The sequence below is a fragment of the Balaenoptera physalus genome, assembly GCF_965194825.1.
Source record: "Balaenoptera physalus genome assembly, chromosome: 3".
Lineage (NCBI taxonomy): Eukaryota > Metazoa > Chordata > Mammalia > Artiodactyla > Balaenopteridae > Balaenoptera > Balaenoptera physalus.
In genome coordinates, this window is record NC_138890.1 from 2,600,825 (window position 1) to 2,616,277 (window position 15,453).

General features: G+C 47.8%; 1 protein-coding gene across 2 annotated transcripts in view; it reads left to right on the forward strand.

Annotated features, from left to right (window-relative positions):
* The first annotated feature begins 9,479 nt into the window (after positions 1-9,479).
* LOC309656639 (uncharacterized protein) overlaps positions 9,480-15,453 on the forward strand; it is a 208,396-nt gene continuing 202,422 nt past the window's right edge. For both annotated transcript variants that reach the window (XR_014261450.1, XM_082453285.1), the window contains exon 1: positions 9,480-10,559. Coding sequence is in view for 1 of the 2 variants with exons in the window: in XM_082453285.1 (XP_082309411.1) it covers positions 10,319-10,559 (241 nt within the window). In the remaining variant the exon portion in view is untranslated. The remainder of the gene's footprint in view (positions 10,560-15,453) is intronic.

A 15,453-nucleotide genomic window follows, 5' to 3' on the forward strand; every position in this document is an offset into this window, starting at 1 on the left:
CACCAAGCCCCTTCTTCACTCCGCTTCTGCCCCTCAGCTCCCCTCTAGGCTCCTCCCCAGCCCAGGGACCATGGGGTCCTCCAGGAGACTAGCAGGCCTACCCGCCTCCCTTAGGATGGTGGCCCAGGAGGAACGAGGAGGAAGCCGCGGGGTCAGCCAAGTTCAGGCCGACAGGAAGCACGTCCCCCCATCCCCGGGGGCCAATTGACCCATCGGGCCCCGCCCCGCCCCGCCCCGCCCCGGCCCCGCCCCCGCCCCGCCGCCACCTGCACCGCGAAGCTGGTCAGTGAACTAGCAGCAGCTGCACGTGGGCTCGGGCTCCGCGGGCGGCCGCTGGCAGTGCCGACCAATCGCGAGGCCGCTTGCCCACGTGGGCCGCGGTCACCGTCGGTGATTGGTCGGCTCTCCCCAGCCTCTGGCCGGGCTGTCAATCAGCGCGCGGGGCGCCGCCGCTTAACCCTTGCGGTCCCGCTGCGGGGAAGGGCAGCGTGCAGAGTCGCAGGCGGGTTGGGATCCAGGCAGGGATGAGGATATTTAGAAGGGCAAGGGGCTTGGAGTCAGAGGGCGCAACTTGAGGAGGGACTGGGCGGTGTGTATTTGCCTTGTTTGGTGAGAAGCCCTGTCAATTTTTCGTCTTGCCCAGGAGTGGCTCATGGCTGGGGCTGGGGGTGGGGATGGGGGGAGTCTTCTGCACTCTCACTCCAATCCTTAGATCTGGACTAAGAACCTTTTCCTCAATTTTAAATAACGTGCAATGCAAACGAAGCTCCAGTCCCCTTTCTTGGGGAAAACTCAACGGCTCCTTTTTATCCAGGCTTCCTAGGAGCCAAGCCTGGGGCTGTGCATCTTATCAGCGAATTTTCCCAGCTGCCCTTCAAGCCCAGGGACCGAGACTCTGAGAAATCTGAGAACAAAAAGCCGGAACTGCAAAGGCCTTGAGGCTGGTACAGTTTTTCCAGGTTCAAGGCCAAGGAGGGAAGCGTAGTGCCTACTCTAGGCTTGGGGTGACCTCAGAGATAAGTGGTGGGGTGTATGTGGAGGGATTCAGGAGTCCTGTTTTGGTGTGAAATGCCTGCTTGAGATGGGAAGTGGTCAGTCCAGAGTCTGGGGGTGAGAGGTCAACTTTGTACCTACCCCAGAACATTTGCGCTGGCTGTTCCTTCCTGGGCCAGGGAGAGTCTGTCCCCTGACTGCCACTGGATGAATCCCTCACCTTCGGCTCTGGCTCAGAGGTTACCAGCTCAGGGAGGCCTCCATCCCCCCTTATTTTTCTCCAAATCTGGTTTCTATTGGAGCTAATTTTGTAATCTCCATGACCCTATACCCTGCTGTGTTCAAAATTCACCGAATGCTGACTGGATTCTCCCACTTGCTTGCACCTGGTCACAGGCACCTGGGTGGGTATGCTGGCTCGGGATCCAGCAACCCAGAGCACTCCCTCTTTCCCCTCACCCAAGTCTGTGCTTTGTCATGGGGGGAGGATGGAAGGAAACGGGTGACTGAGGGTTCAGATCTTTGGATGCGTAGCCCCCAGAGGTTATGATGTAAACACACAAATTGGGTTTTGTGGCTTGTCTATGGAGGACAAAGTGAGGGCTGCCATGTACGAGCCGCAAATAAAGGTTTTCGCCCACAATCCCTCCACTGGCCCTTAATGGAAGTGTATTTTATTTATGGTCCAGACTGCTAATTGCCTCCTTCTGTGTGCTCCCCCCTCTCCCTGGTTGTAGACAGTCAGCTGGACACACCAGTTTATCCGAGGCTATCTTGTCTTCTACTGTATCCACTGGGTACCTGTGGTTATTTAAATTAAAATGAATTACAATTAAATTTAAAACTCAGTTCCTGGGGGCCACTGACCAAATGAATGTCAGTTGCTTAGTAGCCACACCTGACTGTCCGCACTGCAGATCTAGAACATTCCCACCATCTTAGAAAGTTCTGCTGGTCAGTGCAGATCTGAGGGTCTCTTTTCTTTTAATTTTTATTTTATATTGGAGTATAATTGATTTACAATGTTGTATTAGTTTCATAGATCTGAGGTTCTTAAAAAGGAGAAATACCTAGGTCCTTGTAGAAATCAGAGCCGTTTTATAGCAGCCATTTCATCCTCACTCGTGGAAAGCCCCCCGCACCTGGGGCTGGGGTGATAGTTGGCCCTTTGCCTGGTGTGGGCTCACCCCTGCTTCTCCCTTTTACTGTCCCCCGCTTGCTCCAGCCTGGCGGGCAGAGAAGCAGCCTCCTTGAGCCCTCAGGAAGGGGATGGATGACACAGCAGCTAGGAGAGAAGGAAGCAAAGATTTCCTTCTTGGCTCTCAAGTTGCTGTGGTTTACTTTGGAAATCCAAGGTCTGGATGAAAGTTTGAGAGAAAAACAGTTTGCATTTCCAAAGCTTTGGAACTCCCTGGGCTCAACCTCAGAGACCTCACACCTGGATGCCCAGAGGCCACAGGGTCACCTGGGTTGGGTGTAGACCAGGCAGAGGGCTCAAGAGAGAGCCCAGGGTGGAGAGGGGCCTGTGGAGTGACCTCAGGGAGGTGACAGCTGGGAGGTAGTGACAGGTTTCAACCCCCCACCTTCTCTCCCCCATCCCCAGAACCTCCCAGTGGGCCTCGTGGGCCAGAGACCATAGCCAAGTGACAGGAGTGAGGGGAAAGCTGCAGAAGCCTGTAGGTAAACGGCCCTCGTGTCCAGGCAACAGATGAATGACCAAGAAGCAGCAGGACCCGGACCCTCCAGAGACGCTGGCCGGGCTGGGAGCTGCTCAAGGGCCCAATGCCCCCAGCTGTCCCCACTCAGCCACCACATGAATCCCCTTGAACTTAGCCTGGCCCCAGGAAAAGTGAATTTATCAAATTACTCAGAATTGATTGAGGTTTGCTTTCTGCCACCTGGTGGAAAGAGGTTTGTATTCCTTTCCTGGCGCCGCTGTCACAAATAACCACAAACTGGGTGGCTTAAAACAACAGAAATTTCTTCTCTCACATTCTGGAGATGGGAAGTCCAAAATCAAGGCTTTGGCAGGCAGGGCCCTGCTCCCTCTGAAGTCTCCAGGGGAGGATCCTTCCTGCCTCTTCCAGCTTCTGGCGTTGCTGACCATCCTCGGCGTCCTTGGTTTGTAGAAGCATCACCCTAAGCTCTGCCTCTGTCTTCACACGGTGTCTCTGTGTGTGTGTATGTCTGTATCCAAATGTCCCTTTTCTTACAAGGACACCAGTCGCTGGATTTGGGGCCACTCCACTCCAGTATGACCTCATCTTAACTAGTTACATCTGCAAAGACCCTATTTCCAAAAAAGGTCCCATTCCCAGCTAACGCGGGTTAGGATTTAAATGTATGTTTTTAGGGGATACAATTCTACGCTCTACAAGGCTCAAAAGAAAAATTAAGTAACTATAGCAACCCACTCTATCCTCCATGAATCCTGACATCCCCCTTTTACAGAGGAGGAAAATGAAGCTCAGAGAGGTTAACTGACCTGCCCCGGGTCGTGCCGTTACTAAGTGGCTAAGCTGGGATTTGACCCCATGATGTACGAGCATAACCCTTACGCCCTTATGCCCAGATCTAAATTAAGCTCCCACGATTTTTTTTTGCGAAATGAAATTAATTTTCCTTTATTTCAGGACTTGCTGAAATGGTTCAGTTTTTTAAAAAATTTTATTGGAGTATAGTTGGGACTGCCCTGGAAGTCCAGTGGTTAGGGGTCCACGCTCTCACTGCTGAGGACTTGGGTTCGATCCCTGGTTGGGGAACTAAGATTCCACAAGCCACGTGGTGCAGCCAAAAACAAATTTTTTTTTTTTTTTATTGTAGTAGAGTTGATTTACAATTCTGTGTTAGTTTCAGGTGTACAGCAAAGTGATTCAGTTATACATATACATATATTCATTTTTTCAGATTCTTATATAGGTTATCACAGAATATTGAGTAGAGTTCCCTGTGCTATACAGTAGGTCCTCGTTGGTTATCTAATATATAGTAGTGTGTATATGTTATTCCCAAGCTCCTGATTTATCCCTCACCCTCACCATGTTTCCCCTTTGGTAACCATAAGTTTGTTTCCAATATCCGTAAGTCTGTTTCTGTTTTGTAAATAAGTTCATTTGTATCATTTTTTAAAATTAGATTCCAAATATGAGTGATATCATATGATATTTGTTTTTCTCTGTCTGACTTACTTCACTTAGTATGACAATCTCTTGGTCCACCCATGTTGCTGCAAATGGCATTATTTCATTCTTTTTTATGGCTGAGTAATAGTCCATTGAATATATGTACCACAACTTCTTTATCCATTCCTCTGTTGATGGACGTTTAGGTTGCTTCCATGTTTTGGCTATTGTAAATAGTGCTGCAATGAACATTGGTGTGCATGTGTCTTTTCTAATTATGGTTTTCTCAGGATATATGCCCAGGAGTGGGCTTGCTGGAAGCCCCACATTTGAACTGTCCATGTAGTGATAGGTTGGGCCATCCCATGGACCTAAGCTTAGAGGAAGGTGTGTCCATCCCAGAAGTGAATTTTTGGTCTCTGGGACCTGGAACTTCTGAAGAAATCCAGATGTATTAGTTAGCTACTGCTGCATAACAAAGTGCCCCCTAGCTTAGTGCCTTGAAATAAGAAACATCACCTCACATGGGTTCTAGTGGTCAGGAATCTGGAGGTGGCTTCATTGGTTCAATGCTGGGTCACTGGTGAACATTTATCCATGTTTCAGCCTTGCTTGTTTCCCTTTTTACAGGGATCGTCTTCTGCCATCCAGAACTCAATTTAAAATCTCTTCTCAGTGAGGCTCATCACTTTCTCTCTCTTGCTCCCCTAATCCTACTCACTACCCCATGATTTTTTTGGTTTTATTTAATTCTTATTTTTTAATTTATTTTATTTTTGGCTGCGTCGGGTCTTAGTTGTGGCACTTGGGATCTTTTGTTGCGGTTCGCAGGCTCTTTGTCACGGCACACAGGCTTCTCTTTAGTTGTGGCGTGCAGGCTCAGTAGTTGCAGCGCACAGGCTTAGTTGCCTCACAGCATGTGGGATCTTAGTTCCCTGACCAGGGATCAAACCCGCGGCCCCTGCATTGGAAGGCGGATTCTTAACCACTGGACCACCAGGGAAGTCCCTGTTTAATTCTTTCTTGTCTGTCCTGTCTACGCGTGGCTGAAAGGGTGGCTGGGTGGATGACTCTTGTGTTCATCCAAGTGCATTTTTTGGGGGTTTATTTCCCCCAGATGGCTGGGTCTCAAGTGGGGGTCCAAGATGGCCCCCCCCCAGGAAGCTCTGCGTCCTCTGACTCTTCCCCACCGGGGCTGGGCAGGGTGGTGGTACTGAGGTTGTCATTTTTTCTTTCTTTCTTTCTTTTTTATTTGGCTGCGCTGTGTCTTAGTTGCGGCATGAGGGATCTAGTTCCCTGACCAGGGATCGAACCCGAGCCCCCTGCACTGGGAGCGCAGTCTTAACCACTGGACCACCAGGGAAGTCCCCTGAGGTTGTCTTTTGATGGCCAAGCCCTGGCCCCCTTGTTACATCCTATATTGTCAGTTCATCCCAATTCATACTTTGCCCTGTAAAGACCCCTCCGCTGGGACTTGGTGAAGGGATGTGACCCAGGTGATGTCGCAACATCACCCCTCCCTGTCACGTGCTTAACTGACTTGCCCATCCAGCCCCCTGGTGTACATTTAGGGCTCAGCGGGACTACGGTTGGTTAAACCAGGCATTTTAGGCTGCTGAGGGTTACGGGCAAACTCCCAGTTGGCCAGTTGTTCACTCCAATGACATCATCTAAAGGAAGGTGGTGGCTTTAGCCCAGCGAGACCCCCCACGGTGTGGAGAGGCTGCAGAACACCTTCCTGGGGGTCCAGCTCACTCCCTTTATGAGGTGGAAAGAGGGGAAGGTGGCCGTAGACCTCATCCCCAAGGCATGTTCTGAGTTGAATTTGTGGTCTCTGGCGCCCTCTTCTGGGGAAACTTTTTATTACAGCCTCATTGACGTGTACAAAATGTGAGTTGACCTGTTTAAGCACAGGGTTCCATGATTTTTAGTAAATTTGTCCAGTTGTACAACCATCACCACAATCCAATTTGAGCAAATTTCCATCACCTCAGAAATGTCCCTTTTGTCCGTTTTGAGTGGATCCCTCCTTCCCTCCCATCCATAGCTTTCTGTCTCTCCTTTTCTAGAAACGTCATGTAAATGGAGTCATAAGATTGTAATCTTTTGTGTCTGGCTTCTTTCAATGAGCATATCTTCTTGAGGTTCATCTATGTTTTTGCATGTATCCGTACTTGCTTCCTTTTTATGGCCTAGTACTATTCTATCACCTGCTGATGGACATTTGGTTTGTTTCCAGTTTGGGGTGATCATGAGTAAAGCTGTTATGAATATCCGTGTACAGGTCTGTGCATTGGAATTTGCTTTCATCTCTCTCAGGTGGATGCCTACGAGGTAGGTATGGTCTGATCAGGTGTCTGCTTAACCTTTTCAGAAGCTGCCAGGCTGTTCCAAGGTAGCTGCCCCATCTTCCTTTCCCACCATCAGTGCCTGAGGGCCCAGTTGCTCCACATCCTCCCAGTGGGAAAACTTTCACATTAGGGGATTCACGGTGGTAGGAACTTCCTCCTTCTCAGAAGGGATCTCCTGGTAGCCAGATGCCAGCTTGCCCGCATCAGCCTCTAGGCTGTCCAGCTCCAGTCCTGATTTAGAGGCTCATTTCTGCCCATCCTCTGAGATGCGATGCCAGAATCACAGAGTCAAATGGATCTGGGTCGTTGTGGTGGGTGGAGCCCTGACCCTTCAGTTCCTCTGTTTATCCATCTTTCTATTATCTAGCATCTAGGATACTCTAAAATAACGTTCCACCAAAGAAGTACACTGACACGTTGCTTCTAAACATGAAATAAATCCATTCTTTGGTAATAACTTTTAATAGAGTGTAATCTGTAATAATACTGAATCACAGTGCTGTACACCTGACGCTAATATATTGTAAAGCAACTAGATTTCGATTTTAAAAATATAAACACAAAATAAAAGGAAGCAAATGGAACCCAAAGATCTCAAATGACAAATGAGCATCCCCTGCTGTGTCCTCGGTGGGGTTCCTTGGAGTCTGCTGTTTGTTACTTTTCTTAGGTTACTTACCTTCCTATTTTTGAGTCAATGGTTCTTAAACTTGTGTATGAATAAGAATCCCTACTGGTGGGTCGGGGGGAGCTTGAGAATTTGCATTTCTAGCCAGGCCGGGGGTGGGGGGAGTGGGTGGCTGATGCAGTTGGTCTGGCCATCCCAGTGTGAGAATCTGTGCTCTCCCTGGATTTGCAGTGCTGGACATGATGATTCCACGTGATGACGGAGAATTTCTCCTGTTGCTGTCCCAATCTGTGTGTCTAGTATATTATTTAAGGAAATACATGTGAGAATAAAATTCGGCATTAAAAACCAAAAAGAAAAAGCTTCCACATGACTGAGGGAAGCAGCTTCGTTTGGGACCCACTGTTTTCAACCACAAATAAGCTATTATAAAATTCCTTAAAGGGATGATCTTACCAGTTATATTCTTGGAAAACACAGCAATAAAACCAGGGATACAGGAAAACGAATGAAAGCAAATGGTCGCGGACAATTAAAATCGATTACTCATGTTCTTTTATCACTGGTTGGCTATCTATATGCTGTCTAGTACAAACTAGGAAACTATTTGCGGGGGGAACTTTTTATTTTGATATAATTTCAAGCTTACAGAAAAGTCGCAAGATCAGACCAAGAACTCCTGAATATACCATTCATCCACTTTCCCCAATGTTAATATCTTGTCCCTTTTGCTTTTTCATCTTCTCTCTGTGTATATATACATACGTATATGTAAATTATTCACATTTCCCCCCTTAACTCTGGATGTAAATTGCATTCTGTGCCTCTGTAACCAAGCAGGACCCTATGGGGCCTTTGCAGGACAAACCCGCCCACCATGTCCTCCACCTTCGTCTTGTCTGTAAAAAAACCTTGAGCCTCCTAGGCCTTCCTCGAGTTCCAAAGAATAAATTCAATCAGAGAAGGGAGAAAATGCAGAAAGAAAAGAAAACAGTCAAGCATAATAATGATTTAGCCATTAAACAAAGTCAAGGACCTTTAGTTCGTCCTCAAGGGCTGTAGATAATATTCTGAGCCGTGTCCTTTGAGCTGTTTTACAGATACTGAGACCCCCACTAGGTGGAAGAAGTAAACTGCACGATGCCCACAAGCACGTAGACCCCAGACCAATTGGAACCAGAAGGTTTATGTTGTTGACGCCTGATTACCTCACCACCAACCAATCAGAAGAACGTCCACCAGCTGATCACGCACACACACCACCCCCTCCCTCACCCCGTCTTTAAAACCCTTTCCCTAACTACTGGGGAGTGAGTCTGGGTCTTTTGAGCACTAGCTGCCTGGACTCCTAGCTTGGCGCCTGCGATCAACACTGCCCTTTCCATCACCACAACCCGGGTCAGTAAACTGGCTTTACTGCCCGCAGGTGAGCAGACCCAGTTTGGTTCGGTAACATCCCCTTTATCCTGCAATACTTCAGTGGCTGTTCCGAAACAGCCAACTAGGAGGTTCTGCTAGTGAAAAGGCGCCCTCTTGTGGTCACTATTTTTCTCCACTGAAAGCTTTGTTTGTATATTGTGGATACAATTACTTGGTCAGTGTCTGTTGCACAAATATCTTCTCCTTGTTGTGGCTTGCCTGCTTGCTTTCTTCATAGTGCCTTTCAATGAGCAAATGTTTAAAAATTTAATGACCTACTTGATCTTTTCATTGTGTGTATTTGCCACATTTTGTATCCTAGCTGAGAAGTCTTTGCTTAACCCAAGGTCACAAAGTTTTTTTTTTAATATTTATTTATTTATTTGGTTGCGCTGGGTATTAGTTGCGGCACATGGGCTCCTTAGTTGTGGCATGTGAACTCTTAGTTGTGGCATGCATGTGGGATCTAGTTCCCTGACCAGGGATTGAACCCAGGCCCCCTGCATTGGGAGCGCAGAGTCCCAACCACTGCGCCACCAGGGAAGTCCCACGATTTTTCTCCTGTATTTCTTCCAGATGTTTTAGAGTTTTATCTCTTACATTCAGTTCCATGATTCACTCTGAACTGACTTGTGTACACTATATTATGATGAAGTTATCGTTTCTGAATCGACAGGCATGCCCTTAAAAAAGGAGACCTAAAAAAAAAAAAAAAAAAAAAAAAAGGAGACCTATAAGAATTTTCAATTCTCCCAAAATTTAGCCTGTTAATTTAATGCAAATAAACCAGCTGCAGGCCATCCTGGACACCATCCACTGCACATCTGAACTTCTCCAAACGCCTGAGATGGCAGTTCACAGCCAGGAACTGCTCGCAGAGCCCCTAGGCCTGCCCCAGCCTCAGCTCAGTCACCCTGGCAGCCCTCCTGTACCAGAAGCATCCTGCTTAGAACCTGGAAAAAGGCTGGGGATGGGTCCCTAAAAGGGGAGAGGGGGCGGTTAGGGCAGGGTAGAGGCTTCTCTGTGTGTGATTGGAACCAAACAGCTGTGCAGGGCCCTGGGGAGGCAGCAGAAGCAGCAGGTGCTCACAGCCTCTCCCCTGTCCACATTGGGATACATTATATTTATTATATATGCTCTTTATATGGTTAATTTTTGTCCCTCCCCACTGGAATCTAAGAAGGGTGAGGGCAAGGATTTTGGTGTTCGTTTACTGCTGTCTTCCCCCGTGCAGACAACAGAGTCTGGAATACAGAGATGCTTAAAGAGCATTTTTTTTGAGAAGCCTCCATGCATTTTTCCCGGGTACACCCAATACAAATACATACATAGGTACAAAAGTGAAAACATGAGCTACGTCGCCATCCAGTGGCCACTATAGGATATCACAAGGCATATATTAGTAACAAAAGCAACACGTAGAGAAATGAATATGACCCCATTTCCCCAAGAAATAAAAGACTTTCAGGGGAAAAACATTCCAACAATGGGAATGTCTTTTTATACGGGTGTGTTAGCATGAGGAACATGTTCGGAGAAATAAGCATTTATTGCTTATGCGAGCGGCCATTGCTTATCAGAGTAACCTGGTCGCTCAGGGATTAGCGGGAGGCCACGCCCCCAGCAGCATCCCTGGGCCTCATTAGGCGATAACCACGCCCACGTAGGCGGATCCTTCCTTAACCGCGCCCACAACTTAATTTCGGTTTCAGGAATGACCTAGAGGGGAGAGGCCGGACATTGGGCCCAATCGCGTCCCGCAGGGGGGCGGGGGAAATCGCCTTTCTCTGCTCGGCGATTGGGGGATGCTGTTAGCCCGCCCATCCTCGGGGCTCCACCAGTCCCAAGCCGAGGGCTTGCACCCTTTTCCGCTCCCAGCAGCCCTGGAGCCGGAAGCGGAAGCGGCGGTCGGGGAGTGGGCGCCGGGCACTTCAGGCGCCAGCCTGCTTCTCCCGAGGGAGGTTTTTCATGTGCCCACCGCAGGTCCTGGCCCCGCGTCTGCTCGTCTGCCGAGGCTGGAGGAGTGGCGGGCGGCGGTGGGAATGGGTCAGAGGGCGGGGCACAGTTCCAAGAGTAGGGGGCGGGGTCATTAAAAGCGCGAATTCCCGGGTCCCGCCCGGGTGGAGGCCGGTGGGACGGGGCTGAGCCCTGGGGGTTTTGGTTGGCGCGGGATCTTCTCACCCCCTGGGCCTTAGGACCCGGATCGGACTCACTGTAGGATTTTGGGGAAGGGTGGGTGTAGGTGAGATATAAGTGCAGCCTGGTTTCCATTGGCTCAGAGCAAAATTGCGCTCCGTGCAGAGGGGTCAGCGTTGGGTCTGGACGGCGACGTGGACCCAGGCCCTGTTTCCTTGGGAACCGCAAAGATAAGATGCCTGTGGATTGTATGTCCGGAAACCCCTTATCTGAGCCCTGCACCGGGATGGAGATGGAGACAGATTCTTGGTATCCAAGAGAATCAGGTCTGACAGGCAGGAGAGGGACGTTGTCTTCCTTCTGATAGGACTTCGGTCAGAAGCTGTGCTTTTAATGGACAGAGTATTCAGCGAGGTAGACGGGAATGGCTCAAAAGGGAGTTGTTTTGACACTTTACAGCTGTAGCGTGTTTTTGGAGGATACGTTTCCTGCTAATTTTGCTGGCTTCATCCGCCTTCCCAGCATGATGAATGACAGGGCCGGTACTTTCTCAGCTGATTTTTACTATCTCACTCGTGTCCCATCAGACCTTCTGCTCAGCTGGGCGCCAGTCTTGGGCGCCAGTCGTGGCCCCAAGCCTTAATCAGCTCTCCAGTGGTAGTAGGCAAGTTGCTAAGCCGCAGAGCCTGTTTCCAGCCTGTAAATCGAACGTACATAACAGTACGTGCATTTAGCAAGTGATGTGTGAGATGTAAAGTGTGGATTATTATTGGAATTCTCTGGCGGTCCAGTGGTTAGGACTCTGAGCTTTCACCGACGAGCGCCTGGGTTCAATACCTGTCGGGGAACTAAGATCCCGCATGCTAAGAGGTTTGGGCAAAAAAAAAAAAAAAGTGTTGATTATTGTTAGTGTCAGCTCATCATTGTGGTCGTCATCCTCATATTAAAATCTTAGACTCCTGAAATGCAGGCGGCAGAATGACAGCACTTACGACCTTGGACTTGGGAGAAAAGACTCTAGTATCAAATGAACGGTTTAGAGCGGTGATTTTTCAACCCTGGGACAGTTTTATCCCCAGGGACACTTGACAATATCTGGAGACATTTTTGTACCACCTGGGGGGGGGCGTGGAGGTGGGGTGCTACTGGCATCTAGTGGGTGGAAGCCAGGGATGCTTCTCAACACCCTGCCCTGAATGGGGCCGCACTTAAAACTAAGAATTATCCCCCAATGCTTAATAGTGCAGATATGGAGAAACCCTGTTTAGAGTGAGTGATGCATGATGTGGAGTAGACATTCATTAGCTACCATGATATCGTTATTATTATTGGTGGTGAGTTTTCACAGAGAAATGATTTTCTTCCAGATCCAAAGTAATTCCTTAATCTCAACGAAACACCATTTCCATATTTGCTTTTTAATGAAGTAATTCAAAGAAATGTACAGAAGTAATATACAAATTTTAACATTTAGCCGTATTTGCTGCACACACTGGTAAAACAGTACAGATATTTGTCCCCCTCCCTCCCCAGAGGTAGCCATCTGTAATTTGACATATCACTTTCTAGTCTGTGTATGTAGGTTTTTTGTTTGTTTGTTTGATTGGTTGGTTGGTTTTGTGTGTGTGTGTTTTTAAAAACTGCCATAACGGAATACTACTGTGCATAGTCATCGCCTGCTTTTTTTTTCCCCCCCCTCTTCCTTCAACATTATTTTTGGGATTTAGTTTTTATACCCCAGGGTTTCTCACATTTAGCACTGTTGACATTCAGTACCAGATAGTTCTTTTGGGGGGGCCGTCCTGTGCGCTGTAGCATCAATGCATTGAGCAGCATCTCTGGCCTCCACTCACCAGACGCCAGTGACAGCCCCTCCCCAATCAGTCCTGACGTTCAAAACTGTCTCCAGACACTGCCAAGGTCCCCCTCAGGGAGCAAAATTGCCCTTGGTAGAGAACCAGTATATATGTTAAGATGTAATTAGTTCCTGACATCTCCTTTGTATGTGGTATTTTTTTTCTCAGTGTTTTACTTTTGTTACCCACTTGGCTCCTTGGACTCTTTAATCAATAGAAATTGATAGGAAGCCAGATGAGGAATTCAGGCAGGGCTTTACTGGCACTCGTGCTGGGAGGGAGAGAAAACAAGTATCAGGGGCCCTTGGTCGGTCCCTGAGGCGGGGGAGCTGGTCCTTTAAATGGGATGGGGGGGCAGGTCCATGGGTCTCCCCAGAGGGGTGGCTTAGGTGGCCTCATGCCCTTGGTGGTGCTGTGTGCAGGTTCATGCTCAGTACCCTGCTTTTCCCCCAGCACCTCAGAAGTAGCAACTGGGTTTTTGGTCATTTTGTATCTTGTTCAGAATTCGCCACAAGTGTGCTTGGATGCAGTTATTTTTAGTCCCTTATAGTTTCTTTGTATTCTGTTGCGGAGATTCTGGTGCTCCAGGAGATGTTTGTCCAGGTGCAAGCACTGCAGCAAAGGGTCCCAGGTCCCAGCCTATCTCAATTTGTGTAGTTAGGTGAACAAATTCTCCTTGTGAAAAACTGGGCAACGTATGGTACCAAATGGTATACTGTGAAAAAGAGGTCTCCCACGCCAGTCCTCATGTGTCACTTGGTTGAGCCCCTTGAAAGCCATCAAAATTTCCAGTTGCTTTTGTGAGTTTTTAGATCTCTGCATGTACCAACGTGTGTTCTTTAAGCCCAAGAAGACAACTGATGGATACATTTTCAATTGTAATAGAAAATAACACATTGTCCTCGGAGTGGCTCCCCGGGGTTTGAAACGAGCTTTCCCCACGAATTCTGGCCAGTACTTGAAAGCACACAGCCCTCAAGTTCATGGTGAGGTGAAAGGGTTGAGTCAGCCCTCACTTGTGTGGCTGGGTTCACCTTACCTAAGCTAGCTTTGCATCTTTTTGAAGTTTCCTTCTTTGGCAAGATTCCCTGGCCAGGTTTTGCAGAGCTCACTTTTGCTAAGAAGATTTGATTCTTCTGTCAATTTTAATCCACAGTTTTTTTTTCTCTACCATGTCTGATTTCTCAGAGTGAATACTTGCAGTTTTCGGTGTCCTGCAAGCTCTGATTTTTCTGGTGTTTTTCTTTCACGGAGGCATGTGCTGACCAATACGATAGCCAGTAGCCACAAATCTTGTTTTTATTTAAAGAGCTTAGTGTGTATTTTTTTTCAAAAAGCTTCATTGAAATATAACTCACGTACCATACCATTCACCATTTGAAGTGTACACTTTAATGGCTTTTCGTATTCACAGAGTTGGACAACCATCATCACAGTCATTTTTAAAAATAAATTTATTTATTTATATTTATTTTTAGCTGCATTGGGTCTTCGTTGCTGGGTGTGGGCTTTCTCTAGTTGTGGCGAGCTCGGGCTTCTCATTATGGTGGCTTCTCGTTGCAGAACACGAGCTCTAGGTGCGTGGGCTCAGTAGTTGTGGCACGTGGGCTCAGTAGTTATGGCTCGCGGGCTCTAGAGCACAGGCTCAGTAGTTGTGGCGCACGGGCTTAGTTGCTCCGTGGCATGTGGGATCTTCTGGACCAGGGATCGAACCCGTGTCCCCTGCATTGGTGGGCGGATTCTTAACCACTGCACCACCAGGGAACTCCCGTCACAGTCATTTTAAGAATATCTTCACTACCTCAAAAAGAAACCCTGTACCCTTTACCTGTCACCCCCTATCTCCCCAACCCCTACCCCAGCCCTAAGCAACCACCAATCTACTTCTGTCTTATTAGATTTCCCTCTTTGGGATATTTCATATAAATAGAATCATACAGTATGTGGTCTTCTGTGATTGGCTTCATTTATAATGTTTTCATGGTTCATCCATGTTGTAGCCTGTGTCAGAATTTCCTTCCTTTTTAAGGCTGAATAATATTCCAGTGTAAGGATGGACCCCATGTTTATCCATTCATCTGCTGATGGACACTTGGGTGGCTAACACCTTTTGGCTGTTGTGAACATTTGTGTACAAGTATGTGTTTGAAGCTGTTCTCAACTCTTTTGCTAGATCCCTAGGAGTGGAATTGCTGGGTCATGTGGTAACTGTATATTTACTCACTTGAGGAACTGCCAGACCTTTTTCCACAGCAGCTACACCATTTCACATTCCCACTAGCAGTGAATGAGGATTCTGATTTTTCCACATGTCACCAAGACTCTTTGTTATTTAAATGACTTTTTGATTCTAACTGCCCTAGTGGGTGTGAGTGATAACCTCGTCGTGGTTTGGGTTTGCATTTCCCTGGTGGCTCATGGTGTTGAGCAGCTTTTCATGTGTTTATTGGCTCCCTGTGTATCTTTCTTGGAGAAATGTCTCTTTAGCTCTTTTGCCCACTTTTATTGGATAACTTATCTTTTTATTCTTGAGTTTTAAGAGTTTAAAAATCCATTCTAGGTACAATTCCCTTATCAGGTATATGATTTCCAATTATTTCATCCTATTCTGTGGCTTGGCTTTTCACTTTCTAGATCATGTAAACACATCCCCAGCCTTGCCCCAACCCCTGTTCAGTCACCCTGAGTGAGCCCTTCAGCACCAGAAGCATTCCTTCTAGAACCTGGAAAAGGTTGGGGCTGGCTCTCTGGGGAGGTGGGGTGTTGGTGAGGTGGGGGTCAGGGCAGAGCGGAGACTTCCCTGTGTGTGATGGGAATCAAACAGCTGTGCTGGGCCTGGGAGAGGCAGCAGAGGGACAGGTGCTCACAGACACTCCCCTGTTCCTTACCTGTGTACTGTGCCCTTGACGTGTGCCCCCATACTGGGATATATTATATTTATTATATAT